This window comes from Pseudochaenichthys georgianus, chromosome 12 (genome assembly GCF_902827115.2).
Source record: "Pseudochaenichthys georgianus chromosome 12, fPseGeo1.2, whole genome shotgun sequence".
Classification (NCBI taxonomy): Eukaryota; Metazoa; Chordata; class Actinopteri; order Perciformes; family Channichthyidae; genus Pseudochaenichthys; species Pseudochaenichthys georgianus.
This window is the reverse complement of record NC_047514.1, coordinates 12,395,943-12,417,786: the sequence shown is the minus strand read 5'-3', so window position 1 is coordinate 12,417,786 and position 21,844 is coordinate 12,395,943. Positions and strand designations below refer to the sequence as shown.

General features: G+C 40.6%; 2 protein-coding genes across 2 annotated transcripts in view; both read left to right on the top strand.

Moving 5' to 3' along the window:
* LOC117456200 (SH2 domain-containing protein 3C-like) overlaps positions 1-10,223 on the top strand; it is a 36,803-nt gene extending 26,580 nt beyond the window's left edge. The window contains exons 3-12 of the mRNA XM_034095985.2: positions 1,188-1,337; positions 2,907-3,184; positions 4,108-4,235; positions 4,332-4,704; positions 5,379-5,508; positions 5,743-5,858; positions 6,121-6,292; positions 6,396-6,507; positions 6,607-6,813; positions 8,052-10,223. Coding sequence (XP_033951876.1) covers positions 1,188-1,337; positions 2,907-3,184; positions 4,108-4,235; positions 4,332-4,704; positions 5,379-5,508; positions 5,743-5,858; positions 6,121-6,292; positions 6,396-6,507; positions 6,607-6,813; positions 8,052-8,227 — 1,842 coding nt within the window. The 3' untranslated portion in view covers positions 8,228-10,223. The remainder of the gene's footprint in view (positions 1-1,187; positions 1,338-2,906; positions 3,185-4,107; positions 4,236-4,331; positions 4,705-5,378; positions 5,509-5,742; positions 5,859-6,120; positions 6,293-6,395; positions 6,508-6,606; positions 6,814-8,051) is intronic.
* Positions 10,224-13,760: 3,537 nt separating this feature from the next.
* On the top strand, positions 13,761-17,081 carry urm1 (ubiquitin related modifier 1). Its single transcript, XM_034096486.1, has 2 exons — positions 13,761-13,830; positions 16,982-17,081. The coding sequence occupies exons 1-2, from the start codon at positions 13,796-13,798 to the stop codon at positions 17,079-17,081; spliced, it is 135 nt and encodes a 44-aa protein (XP_033952377.1). The 5' UTR covers positions 13,761-13,795.
* The last annotated feature ends 4,763 nt before the right edge of the window (positions 17,082-21,844 follow it).

Genomic DNA, 21,844 nt, shown 5'->3' with positions numbered 1-21,844 from the left:
ATGCTCACGAACTGCATGCACATGTGGACTCGTACATAGATGCAGTTTCTGTCTCTTGATCAACCTCTGTTCTCTATCTCGCTCATAAACACAGATTCAAATCAGCCATCGGAGTATTTTTATTTGCATAAAATATTATTCATTTATTCCCGGGTTTGCCCCAGTGGAAACCCGGGGAAACCCTGAGCCGCGTGGTAACCAAAACAATACTGATTGACTAGACTTCACACACTTTACATCCTATATCCTTCTCTGCGGCTAGCTTTACACATTATTTATGTTTTTCACTTTTAAATTAGGGCCTTTGTATGTCATGAGTGCCCAGACCGATGTGGCTTTTTCAAATTTATTTTTATATTTTGTTCCGGCCCTCAGAGTAAAACAGGATTTACTCTCAAGGTAAATGGGGCAATTGTCAGATTTGAAAAAAGCTCCAAAGATCTCTCACAAAAGAATTAGAAAAGAAGAGACACACTACACTTGGATTGAGCTTTTGATCTGTGAATATACTGCCTCCTGCTGGTGTGTGAGGCACTGTTTACATTTTGTTGTGCTGCATTGCATATGTCCAGCCCTTTTTTTCTTGTATTTAATTCATTTAAAGAATCACCTCTTCACCCTTCATCATCAGTTTTCTTTTGCAGGTTTATTTAAAGGGAACTCTCTTTAGTTTGAAATGTATATCTCCTTGTACATGACTTACTGAATCAATATTTAGGATCTCTTTTTGCAGTTACCAGAGATACTTTTGCAGTGTTTCGTATCAACAAGGTGTACAGCCTGAAGCTGCTCCATTAACCATGAATGGAACATTGCTATTCTGTCAATACATTTAAAACAACTCATTTTGACGGTAGTGCTGAACACGGTGGAATGCATCTTCAAAAAGTCATTGCGTCCATTGTCGCTGGCTTTTTATCCATCATTGCCAAACTGTGTATAGGAGAGACACTTTGTTATTGAGAGAGATGGTTGTGTTTGTTCAGAGAAACAAACTGTCCTAAGGCATTGTTATAAATAATCATGATTCTCAAACATCAATTATTAAACAGTCAAAGTCTCAGAAAGAAAATATATATTCTCAAACGTGCTGTAGCTCGGTGAGCAAAGTTAGCTTCCAGCGCTTCAAAATTGGAGCCTTTTGTCTCGTTTATTAACAAAATACACTTTTTTCTCTATTTGTTTAGGTGGCAGCGTCTCTGATTATCCGTAATGGAGATTTCCTTGTGCGTGACTCTCTGACCAGTGTGGGTGACTACGTACTGACCTGTCGATGGGATAATGAGGTGCTGCACTTCAAGATCAGCAAAGTCCTGGTCAAATCCAGTGAGACTAAGGTACGTGTTAAAGCTTTTACTGGCTGTTTCAGCACCAGATGCATTTTACTTTATGTTCGGCAGGCATAAAAGACAGTGGGGATACATCTACTGTCGCAGTGTGCACTCTGTAGTTTATTTAAGGCCGTAAGAGCACTTCACTTAAAGTAACTCAGTCCTTTTTCTGGGTGGGAGCAGAGATCACAGATGTAACTAATAACATTAAAGATGGCTGTGCATCTAGTTTTCTTAGCCAATATTTTGCCTGTGAGTCAGCACGCACAAAACACGGAGCCCTAGCATTAAAACAGCTGTTATTAATTGTAAGGGAAAGTTCTGCAGCAATGGAGAGTCAGGACTCAGAGAGACACGAGGAGAGTTGGAGCTTTGATGTCAAACACTGGTGTTTTATTACAAGTATCGGCCGGCCGGAGAATTTCACATCACAAGTCACAGCAGCCAGAGGTTCTGACTGCACGGGTGGGTTGCCACATCAATTCTGCCCAGCCTCTCTCGATAGACCTTTTAAATAGTTTACAGAGAGTTAATCAGCATATTGGGGCAGATAATCTAAACAGCTGGGCCCACTGAATCACTTGCGTCTGACCCTTAATGGCCTCGAAGCCAGCGTTCTCACCCATAAACCATTTGTGACCCAGAGTTGACTGGTCATAGACTGAGAAACATCAACATATGACTGCATTAGCACATTCCTTACTGGAGATAACAGAGCCAGGGTTGGTCATAAACGTCAAAGGGCAAAAGGTTAAATATCTAGGAGTAAAGACAGCAATATTCCCTCACATTAATGATATAAGGTGTGTATTAACTACAGTCATTACTGGCCTTTATAGACATGGTGGCCATATTCTCCTCCTAACCGCCCTACCTATTGGCACCATACCTGAATGTAGTGCATTTATAGCATTACTGTTTACATCTGTGTTGGCAAGTCAAGATTTATTCTCTTTTTGAAGAGGCCTATTTTTCTCTCGTTGGCCGCTAATGACAGAAATAGTTGAGCAGGCTAATTTACTGCAGGTGTGCATTCACTGGCGAGCTGTGCCGAATAATCTCAATTCAGTCCCTGCAATTCTGATGAGGTATTATAGGCCTTTTTCAGATTAGACAGTTTGATAATATCAAAATGTATATATATAAAATATATAATAACAAAATGAATCAAAGCAGTATTCCATTTTGCTGATTTGATTTCAGTTTCCTTGTATCATGCTGACACATCATCACTGGGTAGAACAAAGACATCGTTAGGGTTTTAAGTAACACCTATGCCTTTTCTCTTACTATGTCAAATCAAATGGCTGCTGTTAGTGCACAGCACAAAAGGTCTTACTAAGCAGTCTTTAGATACTTCTGCACATTGTAATTTGGTTTTAAACACAGTAGAAATACTATTTAGGGTTCCCCTTAAAGAACTCTGTGGTTGAAATAAAACGTTACCTTTGTGAAATGTACGTGAATTTGGTACAAAAGAGAACTCGGGTCAGGTTTTCTCCCCGTCAATGTGTTCATGTTCAACGTATAACAGCAGAGATGTTATAGTGATTTATGTCATCTCTTTATCCTCAGGTGCAGTATATGTTAGAGTCTGACAGCTTCGACTCGGTCCAGGAGCTTGTGCGGTTTTATATTGGCCAGCGCAAACCGGTCTCAGAGTCCAGCGGAGTCCACATCTACTGTCCGGTCAGCAGGACTCTCCCTCTGCGCTACCTGGAGGCCACCTTCGCACTGGCCATGAGCAAACAAGGCACAGCCTACTCCCCGTCCAGCCAGAGGGGGGCGTACATTAAGAGACGGAGCGTCACCATGACCGATGGGCTGACGACGGAGAAAATGATACCCCACAGGTGAGCCGGGAGAAAAATACGTGTGTTTAGTGGCAGAGGTGCAACAACCCAGCAGCCAATTACAAAACCCTGACAGTTCTTTTTTGCAGTGTTCATCATATTTCATTCTTGCTTTATGATCTATACATCAGTGACTCGGACAGTCCCAGTCCCAGTCCCAGTCCAGTAAGGACACCAGTGGCACCACCAGAACCAGAGCCGGAACCTGTGCCCATCTGCAGGTTGTGTGTTTGTGTAACACTAGCGTTGTGTTTGATCACAAAACTAGTTTCCTTTCCTTCCACAGTCCTGCAAATCCCCTACTTCACAAACTCCACTAGCACCTTCCCTATTAACGAGCATCACGTTGTTCCCTTAGAGTGAAGTTGCAAAATGACTTGTTCACTTGTCCACTTCTGCACTGGATCACACTAGTTTGAAACAGAACAAGGCTGTTTGAAACTTGTTCCTACAAAGAAGGAGCAGACAAATATGTTGTGTGAAGTTGCTATCATTTTAACCTCATGAGGAATATGGAATGGAGCAAGGGACAAAAGCAATGGAAATTACACATTGGGCATTAGAAGGCAAATACAAATATATATATTAGGACATATATTGAATATATATGCCAGTATGTATGAACTCGAGACATTAGTTTAGTGTGCAGATTTTTTGAAGCCACACTGCTACATTGTCTGCTCCTACTTTAAATTCCCAAACATGGGTTTAATTAATAAATAACACATGAGTGTCATGAAGTTGAATAATTGTCCCACTAAAATGTCTTCCACTTCTCTCACCCTAAAATGATTTGCATCTGTAATGCCACATTCCTGTCATCTGAAACTGATGAATGTGACACTCTGAACTGCACTGCCTGGACTGCTTTTAAAATCCATACCCAAAGATGTTTAACATCCCAAAAAATGCTTTGTTTTCAGCCCTTCAACAATCCACCACCATAAAGACGCAATGAGGAACTGTGCGATGAGCATGGACCAGATTCAGGAGTACCGCTGCCCCCTGTCACCTGTTGGGGAAACCCCCTTGTCTCCTGCATATAGTGCTAGTAAGTGCCACACAGACTACTAATTAAAAGTAAAAGCTCTCCATTTACATTCACAAACAAAATCTACATAAGTGTTTGACTTTTCTCTTTCTCCAGTCACCAGGCAGAGAGCCCACTCAGGCGGACGCGCCCTGGCCGTCATCCCCCCCTCCCCCGTGATGCGGCGCTCCAGCGACCCTCAGCTCAGCCCCTCAGCCAATGACAACCCTGCAGACCACCCCGCGCATACCTCTCACTCTGCACACTCCACGCCTGCTCATCATCCCAGCTACCAATCACATTCCTCAGACACAGCGGGGAGCTACTGTGACCTCAGACCTTGCCCCGCCGGCCCCCCTAAACCCCCGACCAAGGGCTATGTGGAGCGATTGCGAGTGGAAGAAGGGAGGGGGGACGGAGCGAGGGAGGAAGGAGAGGGGATGTTCAGCGCCCCGCAGGTGGAGACAACGTCCTCGTTCAGGCCATCCAGGTACGAGACACATAACATGCATTCTTCTAAACAATAATATGGCCAAACATATGGCCTTCCTTTATTTCAAATAACTTTACCAGAGCCATATTTGTTGGAAAAGCCTAAAAATAGGAAATACTTTTACTGATATGTTGATCAAGATGACTGTTGAAGGGTGGCACAGTTAGAGCTCATCATTACGGCAGGATTCAATCAAGTGGGTGTGTTCAAAGGTCAATTCACCTGCTGACATTTTACTATAGAGGGCAACAAAAGTGGAGCGAGGCAATTTAAACCAGGTACTGCAGTACAACTAAGAGTGAGCAGAGACTGGAAAATAGACTTGAGTGAACATTTGATAATCCTGTGAGAAATTGCCTGAGGGTAGACTGTGCCAAGGAAGGACACAGCAGATGAAGCTCGTCACAGGAAAATGCTCAAGTACACTGAGTCGCCAGCAGCGAACTGTGAAATGTTGCTGCAGAAGGGATTAATGTCAGGGTAACTGCTGGGGAAATGGTCAGTTAAGGTGACCATTGACTGACTGGCTGGCATGACTAGGATAGGATGTCAATAATGTTAAAACTAGGATTGAGTGTCCCTTAAACACTCTTCTTTTGCATTCCTTGCCAGTGCTCATGTTAAACGGGTTTAATATTTTCTAATGGGCTTTAATATTCGCTCTGGTGCAGGTACGAGTCTTGTCTCTTGCCAGCTGAGAATAAGCCTCTGGAGATGTCGGTGCTGAAGAAAGTCAAAGAGCTGCTGGCTGAGGTTGATGCAAGGACCGCAGCTAAACACATCACCATGGCGGACTGCATGGTATGCAAACAAACACACACACACACACACACACACACACACAATTCACACACAAGCTCACATGCTTACATAGGCATACAAAGCACAAATGCTGACTTGCATAATCAAATACAGTAAATGCCCAGAGACACTAAAGGTAATCACCATTATGCTTGCATGTAGGAACACATAGATGTAAGCACAATAACATATTACCATAAAACTAATATATATATATATTTTTCTCCTGGACAGGTGGCTAGAATATTAGGCGTATCCTCAGACATGCAAAGGATGATGGGAGTGTCCTCAGGGTTGGAGTTACTGACACTTCCACATGGACACCAGCTAAGACTTGACCTACTGGAGAGGTAAAAACACGCTTTTCCCCCCTTTAGCATCACTCATTAACTCCTTCATTAATTCAGCTATTTATCATCTGTACTTGTTCTGTTCCTCCCCTTCATCTCATCTCTTTCCTCCCCCTTTCTAATCTTGTAACACTCTACCGTCTGCCAAAATGTACATTTCAAAAGTGGCTTTCAAAAATTCACATCATCTTCCTTCGTATCAGCAGCAGTAATACACTTTTATGGATGCATTTTATTGAATGGCACATTTTTCTTTCCTCAGGTTTTACACCATGTCTATCATGATGGCAGTGGACCTGCTCGGCTGCACAGGAAGCACAGAGGAGAGGGCGGCCCTGCTCCACAAAACCATCCAATTAGCAGCAGAGTTGAAAAGCAACCTGGGCAACATGTTTGGCTTTGCCGCTGTGATGAGAGCCCTGGAGCTGCCGCAGGTAAGAGTGATACAGATACAATTCTCCATAATAAACAGAAAAACTCGAACGGCTTTTATCAAATATATTTCCTAAAATGCAATTGTGTCTCTCATTGCTTCAGATTTCCCGTCTTGAGCAGACATGGGTGACATTACGCCAGAGACACACAGAGGGCGCTATTCTTTATGAAAAGAAACTCAAACCTTTCATGAAGAATATGAACGATGGCAAAGGTGAGAACACAGTTTACATGGTTGGCATTTGTTGGCATTTTGTATTTAAACTATGTATTTATTTACAACTCTAAACGATAAAATCTTCTTTTGTCACAGAGTCGAACGCCCTGGCCAACACTACCCTCCCCCACATCATTCCTGTCCTGTCCTTATTGGAGAGAGGCATGGCTGTAGGGGATGCGCTGGAGCCCTGGGAGAGTGCAGAGGTGGGGGTAGACGTTGTCATGTACCACCTAGAAGCAGCTCGTACCATCGCACATCACGGGGGGATCTATAGAACCAACAGTGAGACCAAACTGCAGGGTAAGGCCAAATGAAGTCAGTGGAAGTGTATCTTCTTAGACAGCATCTGTGTTGTTTTTGGCCATGCTTGGGGGGTTGGCTCTATTTATGGCACTGTTGATTTGTTTAACAGATTGAGCTGTCCCCCACATGTACAGACTGAAAAATGTAATCAACTGTTTGTATAGAGTAGACACTAATAATACCTAAACGATAAATGCAAGGACAGCCCCCATAAAAACAAATCTAAAATGTTCGAACTTAACTTTGTCACTTTTCTAGAAAATGTTATACAGCCAATACTTCACGGCATTCACATCATCCTCAGCTGTTGTGTTTAACACTAGAATAAAGAACATGGTTGGCATTGTACCTACTAGCATTAGCATGTTAGCATTGCCCTTGAGACCATGTTGTCATTCCAATGTTGTCATTTGATTTAAAGTACTGTTGTGTAAATATAGAGCTTCAAAGAAATGCAAATATGGCTAAAGAAAAATTGGAAAACTTCTCAAGCTGTTGTGTTTAAGCTCACTAATACAACCTCGTTAATTATTCCGTCAACATCAGCCATAAAGAAATTATGAAAATAAGCCATTTTCTCACAGCTGGTACAGTGTTACTCATGCTGTTAATGATGATTGTTCAGTATCACTGATTATGTGCGTGTGCTGCTACTAGGTTAACTGTATTGATCCCTAATACCTTCCCAATGGTTCTCAGTTTGAAGCCATTACCGCTTTATTGAACAGTGTGTCAATAGCTATCAACTCACATCTCTGTTTCCTGTTATATCTCACTATTGATCAGCCTGACCTCTGTCTGCTCCCATCATTAACAGTCCTATGTGCCAAAGTTGAGATGTTTAGTTCATACAGTTAAAAAAAAATAGCTAAAGTGTAAGGTTAGGAAGTGACATTTTTTTGTATTGAGCATCTCAGCATGGATATTAATTATTTACCTTGGGAGTAGTACATTCTCATCCCACAGTCTTCATTGGCAAATAGCTTCAAGTGTTATCCCTTGATCTGGAATGTGGGAAGTCTGTAATGTGATAGTAAGTGGTCATATATAAGGAAGAAGCACCCATTCATAAAGTGTAAAGGCTAGTGTGTGGACCCTTTTTGATTTGAGATTATTTTTGTCACAAGGAATGATTTAATGATGATTGAACAAAACCATTTGTTTTCATTTTTAACCATGATTATCATAAATACAACAGATCTACAAAGAATAACATTCCCTTCTCTCCTCTCCAGGATTCCAAGAGCGAGCAGAAATCCACGATATCTTCCAGACAGAGTTTCAGATGCGTCTCCTTTGGGGCAGCCGCGGCTCCGAGGGCAGCCAATCAGAGCGCTACGAGAAGTTCGACAAGGTCCTCACTGCGCTCTCATACAAGCTGGAGCCTGCTGTGCGCCACAGCGAGCTATAGCACCTGCCCGACACCCAGCATGGACACTGAGAGGAGAGTGAGAGCGAATGAAGAGGCAGCTAACAGAGCATGTGCAGTGAGCAAAACAGAAAAGAGGGTGTCACATATAACACGCGTTGCACTCACTGTGGAGTTCCTCACTTAGCGCTAAAATATTCAAATGCCATCGGAGAAGACAAGCTAAGTGGAAAAGAAGATGGAGGAGATGGGTGACGAGCTCCTCTGCGTGATACGAACAGTAACATGATGCGTCCCGACGGCCAAAAGGAGCTTGGCTTTGCTCCAATAAAACTCCCTCTTGTTTCAAACAACGAGAGTCTGTCACACACTGTAGCAGAAATGCTAACAATAACTTACATGGCTCATATATAGATGTTTCGTCTGCGTGAGTGAGTGAGTGTATGTGTGTTTACATTCCTTCATTTTTGTACTTCATTAATGTTTTATGTATTTTTTGTTTTGTCTTATTTATTTGTTATGATCGAAGGATATCTAATCATCATGGATGTTTCTTCACCAGATGTGAATCTGCCAGTCCTCATTGTGAGGGAGCCATGTTCATAAAACCTCATTAAATATGCATCAAGCAGTCCCATTGAATCCTATTAATAAATGTATCAGGCATGCATTAATAAATGTATCAGAAATGAAACATTTGCAGAAGCAATGCAGCAATATGAGGACTTTGTGAATTTTTTAAAATGTTAAAAGAACAAAGCAACTTCCATCTGTTGTAGCTGTTTGACTACATTTGATATTGTGTGTTTTGTGCACATAATTTAGCTTAATAAGACACCAAGAGACCGAGAGAAAATGGGATATATACTCTTTAGATTTTGTTTAAGCAATGTTTCACTTAGTATAAAAACATTTAAGGACATGTGGCTTCAGCTTGTAAAGATGCAGAAATATCTGAAGTGGTTGATGCATGCGGCTATAAATGTTATACCAAGCAAAATGTTGCTTTAAACTAATAATTTAAACGTGTGTCAAGCTTGATAATATGCAGATGATACAGTGAAGATCCTTCAGGTCTGTGGATAATCTTGAACGACACCAAACGTAGAGAAATGTTTTCTTTAAGCTTTATTTTTCCAGTTTCAAAATCCAATGATTTACTTACTCCAAACTGAGTCAAATAATGACATAGCCCTGTTTTAGAAAATGTCTTTTGATTGTATGTTTTGAATTTGTGTTTCAGCAATAGAGCTAATCATTTTATTGCTATGGAAATTACATTTTGGTTCCTGTTTTTACAGCATGTGGGCTTGGGAGGGCTGAAGCCGACTCTCAGAGCTATGCAATCATTTCAACTAAGGGCTGAGACCCCTGCGGAGACACAGAAAAATATTCACTGTTTTCCCCCAACATCACCCTCTTTAAAAATGCATATCCTTCTTCTTCCTGAACTTAGCCAAACCGATAATCGTAATATGAACTAAAATCATATCTGATATCAATGACTCGGATATCATTCTTAAAATAACCTGCCCCAGAGCTGCATATCAGAGATGCTTTAATGGTTGTTTGATTTTCCCACTTTCTAGTCTGAATTTGTACATATGAGGTGGGAGCCATTTGCCAGTTTCCACTGTTGTCCAACAGGGGGCGGTCTTAAGTCAGCAAAACACACTGAATCATGAATTGTAAAACGATATAACAGGAAAACACATATACAAAAACACATGTATAGTGTGTATCAGACCAATGTTTGATATCAATGTTATTAGGTATCATACTAACTGGTTTAGGTTTGGTATCTGATATCACTGAAGAGGAAAAAGTGATGATATAAACGTTTTTTTTTGGTCCTCTGCTGAATGCTGTACAGGAATGCTCTCTGAAAGTGTGTGGATTCTCCTGTTTTTTTATGACAGGACTGCGTGAGATTAACGTGAAAAGCAAAAAGAAAAGAAATGTTTCAGGAATGATCTCGTGTTTTTTTACGTACTGTATATAGCAATTCACTTTTTTTCAAATAAAATGATTGCTCGTGTCTAAAGCTTTGGTTTGTTTTTTGGGGGGAATTGATTAATAGAAAATGTGGTAACACTTTATGGTCACCATCATTAATAAGTAGTACATCAACAGTTAATTCAATCATAGTTGTTACTTATTTCAACATTACTATCTTTTGTAATAGTTTATAATATATTTGAAACCAACTACTATTTCCTTTTACAGTGAAACAATTTATAGATATTTTACAAATCACGTTTAATATGTATTATGGATTCAAAATGTCGGTGATTTGTATTGTGTATCAGCTATGATTCAATGTATACCTTTTCAAATGAATATATTACACAAAATTATAGAAAATAAAACGTAAATTAAAGCAAAAATTCTAAAAGTAAAAAACAATAACCTTAACAGTGAAGTCATTTTTAAACCAGGGTTTAATATACTTTAAATTGACCATTTATTAATGATACAAATTAGTTTTTTGTAAAGTTAACTTGAAGAGGATTTTCCTGAAGGAGCCAGTATCTTGCAATGCACATTGGCAGCCAGTAGGGGGCCTCATTTTACTGTTAAATCAAAGCTTACCCTTCTCATATAGGCTACACTGTGTACAGTTTTACCTTCCCCATTTAGCTGCAGTCATGAACATCCTGGTTCCTGGTTAGGTGGCTGGCAGTCCACTCCTGAGTGTTATTGGTTCCGGTCCAGAAGGCCAGAACATCCTTAATCTAGTAGTTGTTTCAATCACGGACCCCCCTGCACGCTTAAGATACTCTATTAGTGTCTTTAATTTTCATAATGCATATCAATATCTCATGCTTAACTGAAATTGCACCCTATAAATTGAGCACGCGTGTTTGATGCACCGCACATGGTTGTGCAGACAGACCCAACGTGATGGCAATGGGAGGGAGACAAAAACAGATGGACTGTGTGTGTGCATGTGTGAACCCGTGCATGTGTGTGCGTGTCTGCATGCGTGTGTTTTCGTTTAAACGTGTGCTTTTGTCAATGTGTGTTGCAGGTATACTGCTGTCCCTCTTGCCGCCTACCCCCTTCATGAAGGAAGCAGTCGTGCGGCCAAGCACCTGTTTTACTGGGGGGTTTTGGGGGGTCCAGTTTATTCCAGGTGAAACATTTCATGGGGAAACACAGAAAGTAGTGCATTTGTGACATAAAGAAAGTGAAAACGTAGACCTGAAAATACAGTAGAATCAAACATGATAGAAGAGAATAGGATGCTCTGTAATCTGCTACGACAGAAAATTATCATTCGCTCTGCTCTTTGTCTCCCCTCTCCATCGAGTTCCATAGGCGTAACATGTTATGGATGTAATCTCTAAAAGGATTCTCCCTGCTTGGTATCAGGGTACATGTTAATTTCAGCTCTTTATGTTCCTCATTGAAACAGACCCAAGATCTCAGAGGCCTGCCTGCCTGCCAGCCAGCCATCCAACCATCCAACCGTCATCAATTCTCTCCTAATCTCTCCCCCAGTCCTTTTATAGCTAATCCATTGTGTAGGTCATTGTCATCTGATCATGTGTGACCCTGGATACGCTATAGCTGGTGCCTGGCAGCGTAGCAATGACTTTGGACGTCCATCTACAAGCAGATATGACACTCTTTATTTGAAGAAATGTCTAAAATCACATTGACCCTTGAATATAGAAGGTTCTGATTAAAATGGCTGAAATGTATGTGGGATTTAGGAAATCCAACCCGATAAAATGAGAAAACATTGTATTTGTCATTTAATAGTAGTCAATAAAGAAATAATCAAAGAAAATAGTTTGGATTCATGAATTAGGAAGTGTTTTATGTTTTTATTGAGTCCATGGAGGATACATTTAATATATAAATATTGGCAAAAGCATTTCCTTTCATCGTGTGTTCAAATTTTACAAACACAGAATGACGATTAAGCGTGGCCACAAAGGTTTAATGGGTATTTCAAACTGTCTTCAACTGAATACATTTAAAATATTAAAATATCTCAAAATCCTCACGATTTGAATCTGAATATGTACACCTGATCAAATCATATTAAATATAAGTATTGCAACTATTTGTGAACACTTATCCAAGTCATAAAGGCTACAACAGGACAACAGAAGCTATGAAGCTGTATACTTGAACCTCAAAGCAGCTTAGCACATTTGATATGACACCCAGTGACAGTGAGGTCATTCCTGGGCAACTCATGCTCACAGCCATGAAAATCCCACCCACAGCCCATCTTCTGCCTGTTTGCCTCCCTCTGAGCTGCCTGTACTCCTCATCCCAGAACGAAAGGCTGGTCATGTCTTCATCATCTTTCAAAACTACAACTGCGGCCTCCACAGTGAGAGGACCCCCTAGTTTCCCGCCTGTCTCCCCACCCTCGCCTCATTCTCCCCTCACCCCTGCCACGCCAGGCCCCTGGTCGATCTGTCTATCTGCCCCTGCACTGACTCCTCATTACCACATGAATGAAGACAGGGAAGGGCCCGCAAAGGCTTGGACGCCAACAGAAGGCAGCGGATTTGCAATTCAAACTTCTGACCGACCCCCACCTCATCCTCGCGTCCCTGTATACTGGGACTGGGACTGTCACCAGTATGATTGAGCATGTACGTGAGGAGGGAGGGAGGGATAGAGAGAGACAGATGTGTATTCACACACTCATGTCATGCTTCTGCACACTTTCATTTCGGCAAACACTATGCAAATACATGCAGACATGCACATGGCGTGTGTGTGTGTGTGTGTGTGTGTGTGTGTGTGTGTGTGTGTGTGTGTGTGTGTGTGTGTGTGTGTGTGCGTGCGTGCGTGCGTGCGTGCGTGCGTGCGTGCGTGCGTGTGTGTGTGTGTGTGTGAGAGAGAGAGAGAGAAAAAGAAAGAGCACTGTTTATAGGTTACTAATAACTGTCCAATATAATAATTTTCTAAAATAAAGTTAAGTCCAGGGAAATATCAGTTCATAAATGGGGGCACCTTCACACATTATCAGTTACAGCGTCGCTTACTGTTCCCACAGTGCAAGGTAATATGAACAAGTATAGCATTTAGTTATGCACCACAGAGTTGGAACAAAGGTCCAGAGGATATTAGACTTGCACTCATTTTGACCCCCTTTCTTCTTTAAAACTGAACATCTTCTTTTTTTTCTATTCTGTCATTCTGTCTAAGATTTTTTTATTTGCATTTTAATTTCTTTATCCTCTTTTTTTTATTATCTTGTGAAGATAACAACCACATTTTTTTATTTGAGGACTTCATAATACAGAATTACAGTTTTATTTATTTTGTTTGTGTTTATAAGTTTGGAAGTCTCAATAAATTATTTAATTTCAAATAAAAATAGGCCTACATAAACATTGGGGCTAAATATTTGTATTTCACAGGTAAAATGTACCACCATGTAATCAACTATTTCACAATGAATTCAATTTCATATTTATGATGTTCCAAATGCATAAAGAGAGTTTCGATATTATGATTAAGTTTACACAATAACCTTTCTTTTATCTGATTTCATAAAAAGCTTCCCCTTGTATGGAAATGATATCAAAATGCGTCACTTCCGACTCCCCGCCACAACTTCCTGCATGTGCCGACAATATGGCAGCGCCCGTTGTTATTCACCTGGAGTTTGGGTAAGCACATTTAAAAGCCTTAATGATGTTTAAGAGTGTCTGTTTTAGCAGTCTTTCAGCAGTTTCAAGGAAAAAATACATCGGGTGAATGCTGCTTTAAGTTTGCTTTTCTTTCGTTAGCCTTTTGTTATTTAAAAAGCAAATCACATCCGGGCAACAGCTAGCTCCCTGCTAGTTTTGAGTTTGTTTATGAATCATTATCCACCGTTATGTTGTCTCTTTCTTTCTAATTTAACAAGACAACGAGAGGTTGTGTGATTGCTTAACAGGTGACGTTATTTAAGATAATAAGAGATAAAATACTCCTTACGCTGCTCAGCAACAGAGCTGCCTGACGAGTTTCTTCCTGGCTAGGCTAACTTGTGCAGCCTGTGAAACTGTAAAGCTATTTCTCACTCCTCCACGAGAAGCTCAGAGACTGTCCCTCTGCAGCAGCTCTAACCCTGTCTCCTGGCTCCGCCTGCAGCTCAGCCAGATGTGCAGTCTGCCTGCAAAACATGCCAGAGATTTGACTGAGCACTATCAGAGACCAAAACAAAAAGAGAACCACCCTCCATGGAATCTATAGACCTTAGACTCAGGTTAGATCTGCATCAGAAAGATGACAGTAATCCATGGGAAGGGTCTTTCCTTATTCAACTTAGTACAGCAGGTCACAAAATGTGTAATTTGACAACAGACAAACCCAACATTTAAGGTGTGGAGAATGGATTTTGCATTAGTAATTAACATTTTCTTCGATTTTCAGTTATCTTTGTAATCTTTTCCAATCATTAAGACTTTTTCCAATTATTAAAGCGTTTTAATCTGAAGTGAGTGATTTTTAACATTTGGTTGACATAAATGTATAGATTAAGCAAATTCAATTAATTAAATACAGACAACTCAGAGTACTGTTACTTGTTGAGTACCTGTTCAGATCAGCCTATTTATTGTAGTGCTACATGTCCACTGTTACTGTCCTTTTTTACTTTTCTTTATTTCTTTTAGAATATCTTTTGAATTGTAAGGTGTGCTTTGAAAGGCACCTCTAAATACAATGTATTATTATTATTATTATTATTATTATTATTATTATTATTACTGTATCACATTCATGCAAATAAATATAAATGATGTTTGGCTAAAATTGTTGAGAAAAATCTTTCAATTATTTTTGACAGATTTCTATTGCTATACGATTAGTCATGTAAGAGGGAATACACATTTTTACATAATTTTTCCCAGTTTCATTGAAAAACACATTAAACCTATGGTATGTTTTGGTGGCATTTGTGGTGTTCTCTACTGAACAAGGATATTGTTATGTTTTCTTAAGTCTAGAATATGACTCAATATTCTGAAAGCTAAACAGAATTTAAAATCTGAACTACAAAACAAAATGGCTGCAAACAACCATGGCTCAGTCTGCAGTAGCATGAAAACCATAACAGGCCTCCGGGAAACAAAGAATAGCTGCCATGTGACTCTGGATGGCTTTAATTCAGATGTTGAGTTTGCGATTTGACACATTTGATTTCAGTAATAATATATCTGAACTGAAGCTTAAACTTGAAGACAATAAGCATTTAAACATATATCAGAGGGAAGTGGAAAAGGCCTTTCGTTTAGTAAAAATAAATAAGCGTCATGGACCTGACAACATCTGCGGTCGTTTACTTAAACTTTGCGCAAAAGAACTTAGCCCTGTGTTCCACTACATTTTTTTATATGTCTTTAAAGACACAGCATGTGCCAAAGGTTTGGAAGGATGCTGGGGTAGTCCCTGTTCCCAAATCCAGAGGCCCCAAAACTCTTAACGATTTTAGACCAGTTGCACTTACATCAATTCTAATGAAGACGTTGGAAAAACTAGTAAGAGCAGAAATCTTAAGGAAGACTGAGCATGCACTCGATCCCATGCAGTTTGCTTACAGGCCACACAGAGGAGTGGAGGATGCCACGGTCACCTTATCTGACTTACTTTTTAAACACTTGGAGGGAATTGGATCTCATGCTAGACTTTTATTTGTTGATTTTTCCTCTGCTTTTAACACACTTCAACCTCATATTCTAATTGGCAGACTTTTAGAACAATTTGAAATAAGCAATAATCTTATTGGCTGGATTCTTGATTTTTTTTTTAACCAATCGGACACAAAGAGTGAGGATGAATGGGACCTTATCTGATCAAGTCAGCTCCTCCACTGGCTCCCCACAATGATGTGTCCTTTCACCACTATTATTTATACTTTACACTAATATGTGTCAAAGTAGGTGGGAAAATAGGACCATTTTAAAGTATGCAGATGACTCTGTAATTGTTAGTAGGCTCCAGGACAATGAGACCAGCCACGGCCCTGTCGTTGACGACTTTGTCAGGTGGTGTGAGGAGTCCATATCTACAACTGAACATAAGCAAAACCAAGGACATGATCATTGATTTTAGAAGACATCCCCACATACATGAAGTCTTAACAATCCAGAATCAGAAAGTAGAATTTGTGCAATCATACAAATATCTCGGGACAATTATTGACTCAAAATTGAGCTCTGATCCAAACTCTGAAGCTGTGTGCAAAAGGGGACACGGGCGTTTGTACTGTCTTAGGAAATTGTCCTATTTTAACATTGATAAAACCATGATGATTATGTTTTATCGTGCTTTTATCGAGTCAATTCTGTCTTTTTCACCAATGTCATGGTTTGGTAACCTGACTTTAAAGAGCAGAAACTCTGAGTCAGATCATAAAGTGGTCCAGCAGACTGATTGGTGAGCCACAGCTAAACCTGGAGACGCTGTACCTCAGGCAGTTACAGCAGTTATCCAGCTCCATATTAGACGATGACTCCCACCCTCTGCACTCAGAATTCAAGCTTCTTCCTTCGGGCCGGAGGTTACTTGTCCCAAGGAGTAGAACGAAGCGGTAAAAAAAGCAGGGTATACCTTTATTAGAGATGTGTCTGTTGTTGGTGTTTGTTTTTAGTGTCAGGATGGAACCCTTGTCTTTTTCTCTGCAAACAGAATCTACCTACGGGTACAAATAAATAACCTGAACCTGATGTATGGGCCAGAACATCTCTGTAGCATGAAAATATTACATTTGTGATGGTACTTTGACAAATAACACAAAAACTGATAGTTGACCAATCTGACTGTTTGTTTGTGTAGGGGTGGAGCAGAGCTGCTTTTCAATGGTGTGAAGGATCATCATGTGACTCTTCCAAGCCAACCTGATCCTTGTGAGTACCACCTGTCTGTGTCAGAATAAGAGGCTCAATGTGACGAAGTGACGGCCACAAGATTTCCTTTTTTAAAATAAATGATGTATTTTAATTGGAAGATACTGTAGAGACACAATGTCAGATAGCTGCGAATCAGGAAACCCAAGTATAAGAAAGGCTGCTAAAGAGTGTTTATTTAGAATTGCCATAGACTGTTTAAATGTGTGGTATCATACTGGTATGTGTTCATCTCCGCTGCCAAGTTACAACTTTGTAATGCATATTTCTTTGCATTCAACCAACAAATCATGTTCGCCCCATCCATCCTTTAATTTGATTTTTTTATTTCCTCACACAAAACACACCATCATTTTGAAATACATGTTTTTAGCTGCTTTACCATTTTTTGGTGAAGTAAATTAGTTAAATTAAACTTAAAGGTGGGGTAGGTAAGTTTCAGAAACCGGCTCGAGATACAGTTTTTGTTACATTCCATGGAATGCTCTTAACATCCCGATAGCAATGAATATCTTAAGTGCTTTGACAAAAAATCCATAAAAAAATGTCATCTGTGGAAGCCGTAGTAATGTAAAAAGTACAACCGCCCTGTCTGTCAGCCTTCCATCTCGTGCACGCACAAATGTATCTCGTGCCCTCATTGGGCGTGCCGTAATTGGGCGTGTATTGCGCGTTCATGTGTGTTGGAGGAGGTGCTCTGTAAGGAAGTCTGAAGGAAGGGGCGGATTCTTTTCGGCTGTGTACTTTCAAATTTTAGTGCACTCGAGCCGGTTTCTGAAACTTACCTACCCCACCTTTAATATGAGATTCACTGCGATGGTTTACGTATCATCTTTACAGTCTTGACTTCATGGTAGGTAGAATGGTACCAAAGAACCCCTCACACTGTCGGTCACTTGTATTCACTTTATTTATTACATTGCTGTCCTTTACCTGATCGACAGTGTACAGGATTCTTTGGTCCTGTCAGTTATTTTAGTCAATAGTTTGTAATACTCAGTGTCGATGTTAAGTGTGTAACTTAGAGAATGGGTTTTTATATCACAATGGCCAACATGTATTATTTTTTCCAGGAAAAACTTGAAGACTGGTCTACATTATTTCCTTTTAAGAGAGTCATTGTAGCAATAGCTTAGACCTATAGATATAGATATTTTTGCATTATATTTGCGTCATTTATTTATATTTGTATATGTAGCGCTCATAGCACTGGTGCAACAACATATTACATGTGTTGTTACAAAGCAGGCTTTATTCCTCAACTTAAAACATTAGTATTATAAGAGCTGATACAAGAACAATGTAATACTAAAATGTTAAAACTTCAGATTTTTTAATATACTGTATTTTGAGTTCCATGTGTTAGGCTTTGTTGACACTATGCTAGTATCATATAACAGGAAAATCTGCCAGTTGAATGTTCATTATTAAATGTCGATGCAAGCTCTATTATAAATCTTTTATCAGCATTTAAAAAAAGCCTTCCCTTTGGACTTCCATCATAACCCTAACTCTATTCTTCTCTCTCCTCCCTTTCATCCTTACCCCTAAACTGACCCCTTCTCTTGTGAATGTTGCCCCCTGCTTAGTAAAGTGTATGTGAATTAAGGTAGTAAAGGGTGTGAATGTTTAAGATTTTTTCTGTGGGTTGTCGAAGAGCAGCCGGGTGATTCGGCATCGTCTTGTCTTAGAGCCTGTTGACTGACTCAGCAGGCTGTGCTGGTTTCTCAAATCATAACGTTTTCCCACCTCAGGATCCAAATTGATTAGATTTTATTTTGCTGTGGGATCCAGGCTCCCTCCAAAATGGGTCACTAACTCGGCATGGAGGAGTCGAGGGAAAAGCCCAGCCCAGTTTTTTGTGTGTGTGTGTGTGTGTGTGTGTGTGTGTGTGTGTGTGTGTGTGTGTGTGTGTGTGTGTGTGTGTGTGTGTGTGTGTGTGTGTGTGTGTGTGTGTGTGTGTGTGTGTGTGTGTGTGTGTGTGTGTGTGTGTGTGTGTGTGTGTGTGTGTGTGTGTGTGTGTGTGTGTGTGTGTGTGTGTGTGTGTGTGTGTGTGTGTGTGTGTGTGTGTGTGTGTGTGTGTGTGTGTGTGTGTGTGTGTGTGTGTGTGTGTGTGTGTGTGTGTGTGTGTGTGTGTGTGTGTGTGTGTGGTATTTTACTAAACAAAGGGTGTTCATGCATGGCGCTGGTGTAACCACGACAACAAAAAGACAAAAGTTGACCAGAACCGGGAATGTCAGAAAGATATGACCCTGCTGCACAGCCGGCCTGTGTGTTTGTGTGTCCATAAGGTTTGCCATGTTATGCAGGAAGTTCATAAGTTTTACGTCACATTTTGACATTACGTTTCCTGGGCGTATTTGCTCGTTGTGATCTTAAGTCTGCCGTGTTTGCTGATCCTGAAAATGTCGCTCCAAACTTGTGTGTGTGTGTGGTGCAGGCAGATATAATTGGTTCTGAATCCATCGTATGTCTCTTTGACCCCAGCCGGTGATTGATGACCCTCGACTGAAAAACCCCACCCCCGCTCTCTCTTTCTCTATCTAACTCTCTCTCCCTCATCCACACACACGACAAAACCCCTGTGGTCTAAGGATCACACCGTTTTTGCCCCTTGCATCAGCAAAAAGATGGATAGCTCACCCCCCACCCCCCACACTCCTCACATGGCTGTCATAATCGCACAAAGACAAAAAAGCAAAAGAAGAAGAAAAGGGGGAAACTGCATGCACAAAAGATAAACGGGCACTTTTTTTTGAATCGGCGTCAAAATGGCGCCCTTTCCTTCCCCTCCCTCCATGCCTCCTTTCCACCCACGCATTGAGCTATCCCAAGATGCTTCAGGAGCCTGTGATGCATTTTGCCCCTTTCCTGTCTGTTGGTTCCCTCATTTCCATTTCCCCCTTACCTGGACCGCAATGCGCCGTCATTTTTGTTACATTGTCCACCATTCTTAAAACCTTTCGTTTACTAGCCTGTCTTTTTGCTTCTGGGTGATTTAAATTTGCAGCCATAGGTGTAACCTTTTACGAGAAAGCCATTATTTTTTTTTTTTATAAACCTTTATTTATACAGATAAAATCCCATTGAGATCATTGATCTCTTTTCCAAGGTAGACCTGTTCAAGTAGTTCCACATGAAACATAAAAGCATAAACAGAACAACAAAAGGACATCATACAGCATCATTTACATAATTATCCACATAAGCAGGTACCAATAGCTTCTGATTGACTAACATCCAACCGAGCTTTAAAAACATTTAGTGGCACCAGATTGTTCAGTTTCCATTTAATTTGCAGACTATTCCAAGACAGTGGAGCTGCGCATCTAAAAGCTGTCTTCCCTAAGACAGTCCTAGCAGTTGGCACATTTAATAAAACCACAGCATTCGATCTCAGGCAATAGCCACTTACAATTCTCCGTGAGATCAGGGAGCAGATATAAGATGGAAGTTTCCCTAGCATGGCTTTGTATATAAAAATGTACCAGTGACTGAGCCTCCGTGCAGTTAGTGAAAGCAAACCAGCCCTTGCATACATGGTACAGTGATGGGTTAATGCTTTACAGTTTGTCACAAATCTCAGTGCACTGTGATACGCAGCATCTAACTTGACCAGGCAATTGGCAGGTGCATTCATATAGACCAGATCCCCATAGTCCAGCACAGGTAAAAAGGTCACAGTGACTAGCCTTTTCCTGGCCTCAAGCGAGAAACAGGACTTGTTTCTGAAAAAGAACCCTAGCCTAACCCTCAGTTTTTTTAGCAGGTTATTGACATGAAGTTTAAAAGAGAGACAATCATCAAGCCAGATACCAAGGTATTTGTAACAGGCAATAACTTCAAGTTTTGTTCCTTGCGTAGTTACAATATCTAAAACAGGCTCTGGTGTCTTTTTGGCTTTAGAAAAGAGCATTACCTTGGTTTTATCCACATTTAAAAGAAGCTTTAATTCAGAGAACTGAGTCTGAATAATGTTAAAAACAGCCTGTAATTTAACAACAGCCTCCTTAATGGTGGGACCTGCACAATACATCACAGTATCATCCGCATAAAAATGTAAAGTAGCTTCATCCACATTATCACCTACGCTGTTAATATATATGGAGAATAAAAGTGGTCCTAAAACAGAACCTTGTGGTACACCATTAGAAATGTTTAACCACTCAGAAGACAGTGGTGATGACTGTTTCTCTTATAAAAAGTCTGAATTATTATCGCCCTGTGTATTGAGCTTAGACATCCTATTTATTTTCTATGTGCAACTTTTAACATGTTTGCTTGTGACTGGGTCTGTAGGGAGGGAAATAAAGAAGAAGGGGAATGATGGAAAGAGATGAAGAAGGGAGGAGAGCCGGTTTTACGAGACGATGTGAGAGAGGAGAGAGCAAATGAAAAGTAAATGGGCGAGAGGATGAAAGAGGGGTAATGGTGGAGAAAAATTAGCAATAGTTAAAGAGAGAGAGAGAGCAAAGAAAGGAGTCGCCACAAAGGAGTTATGACTGCTGGAGTGATTAGTTCTGTTTTTAGCCCTGCAGAGGTCAATATTCACGTGTGTGTGTGTGTGTGTGTGTGTGTGTGTGTGTGTGTGTGTGTGTGTGTGTGTGTGTGTGTGTGTGTGTGTGTGTGTGTGTGTGTGTGTGTGTGTGTGTGTGTGTGTGTGTGTGTGTGTGTGTGTGTGTGTGTGTGTGTGTGTGTGTGTGTGTGTGTGTGTGTGTGTGTGTGTGTGTGTGTGTGGTGTGTGTGTGTGTGTGTGTGTGGTGTGTGTGTGTGTGTGTGTGTGTGTGTGTGT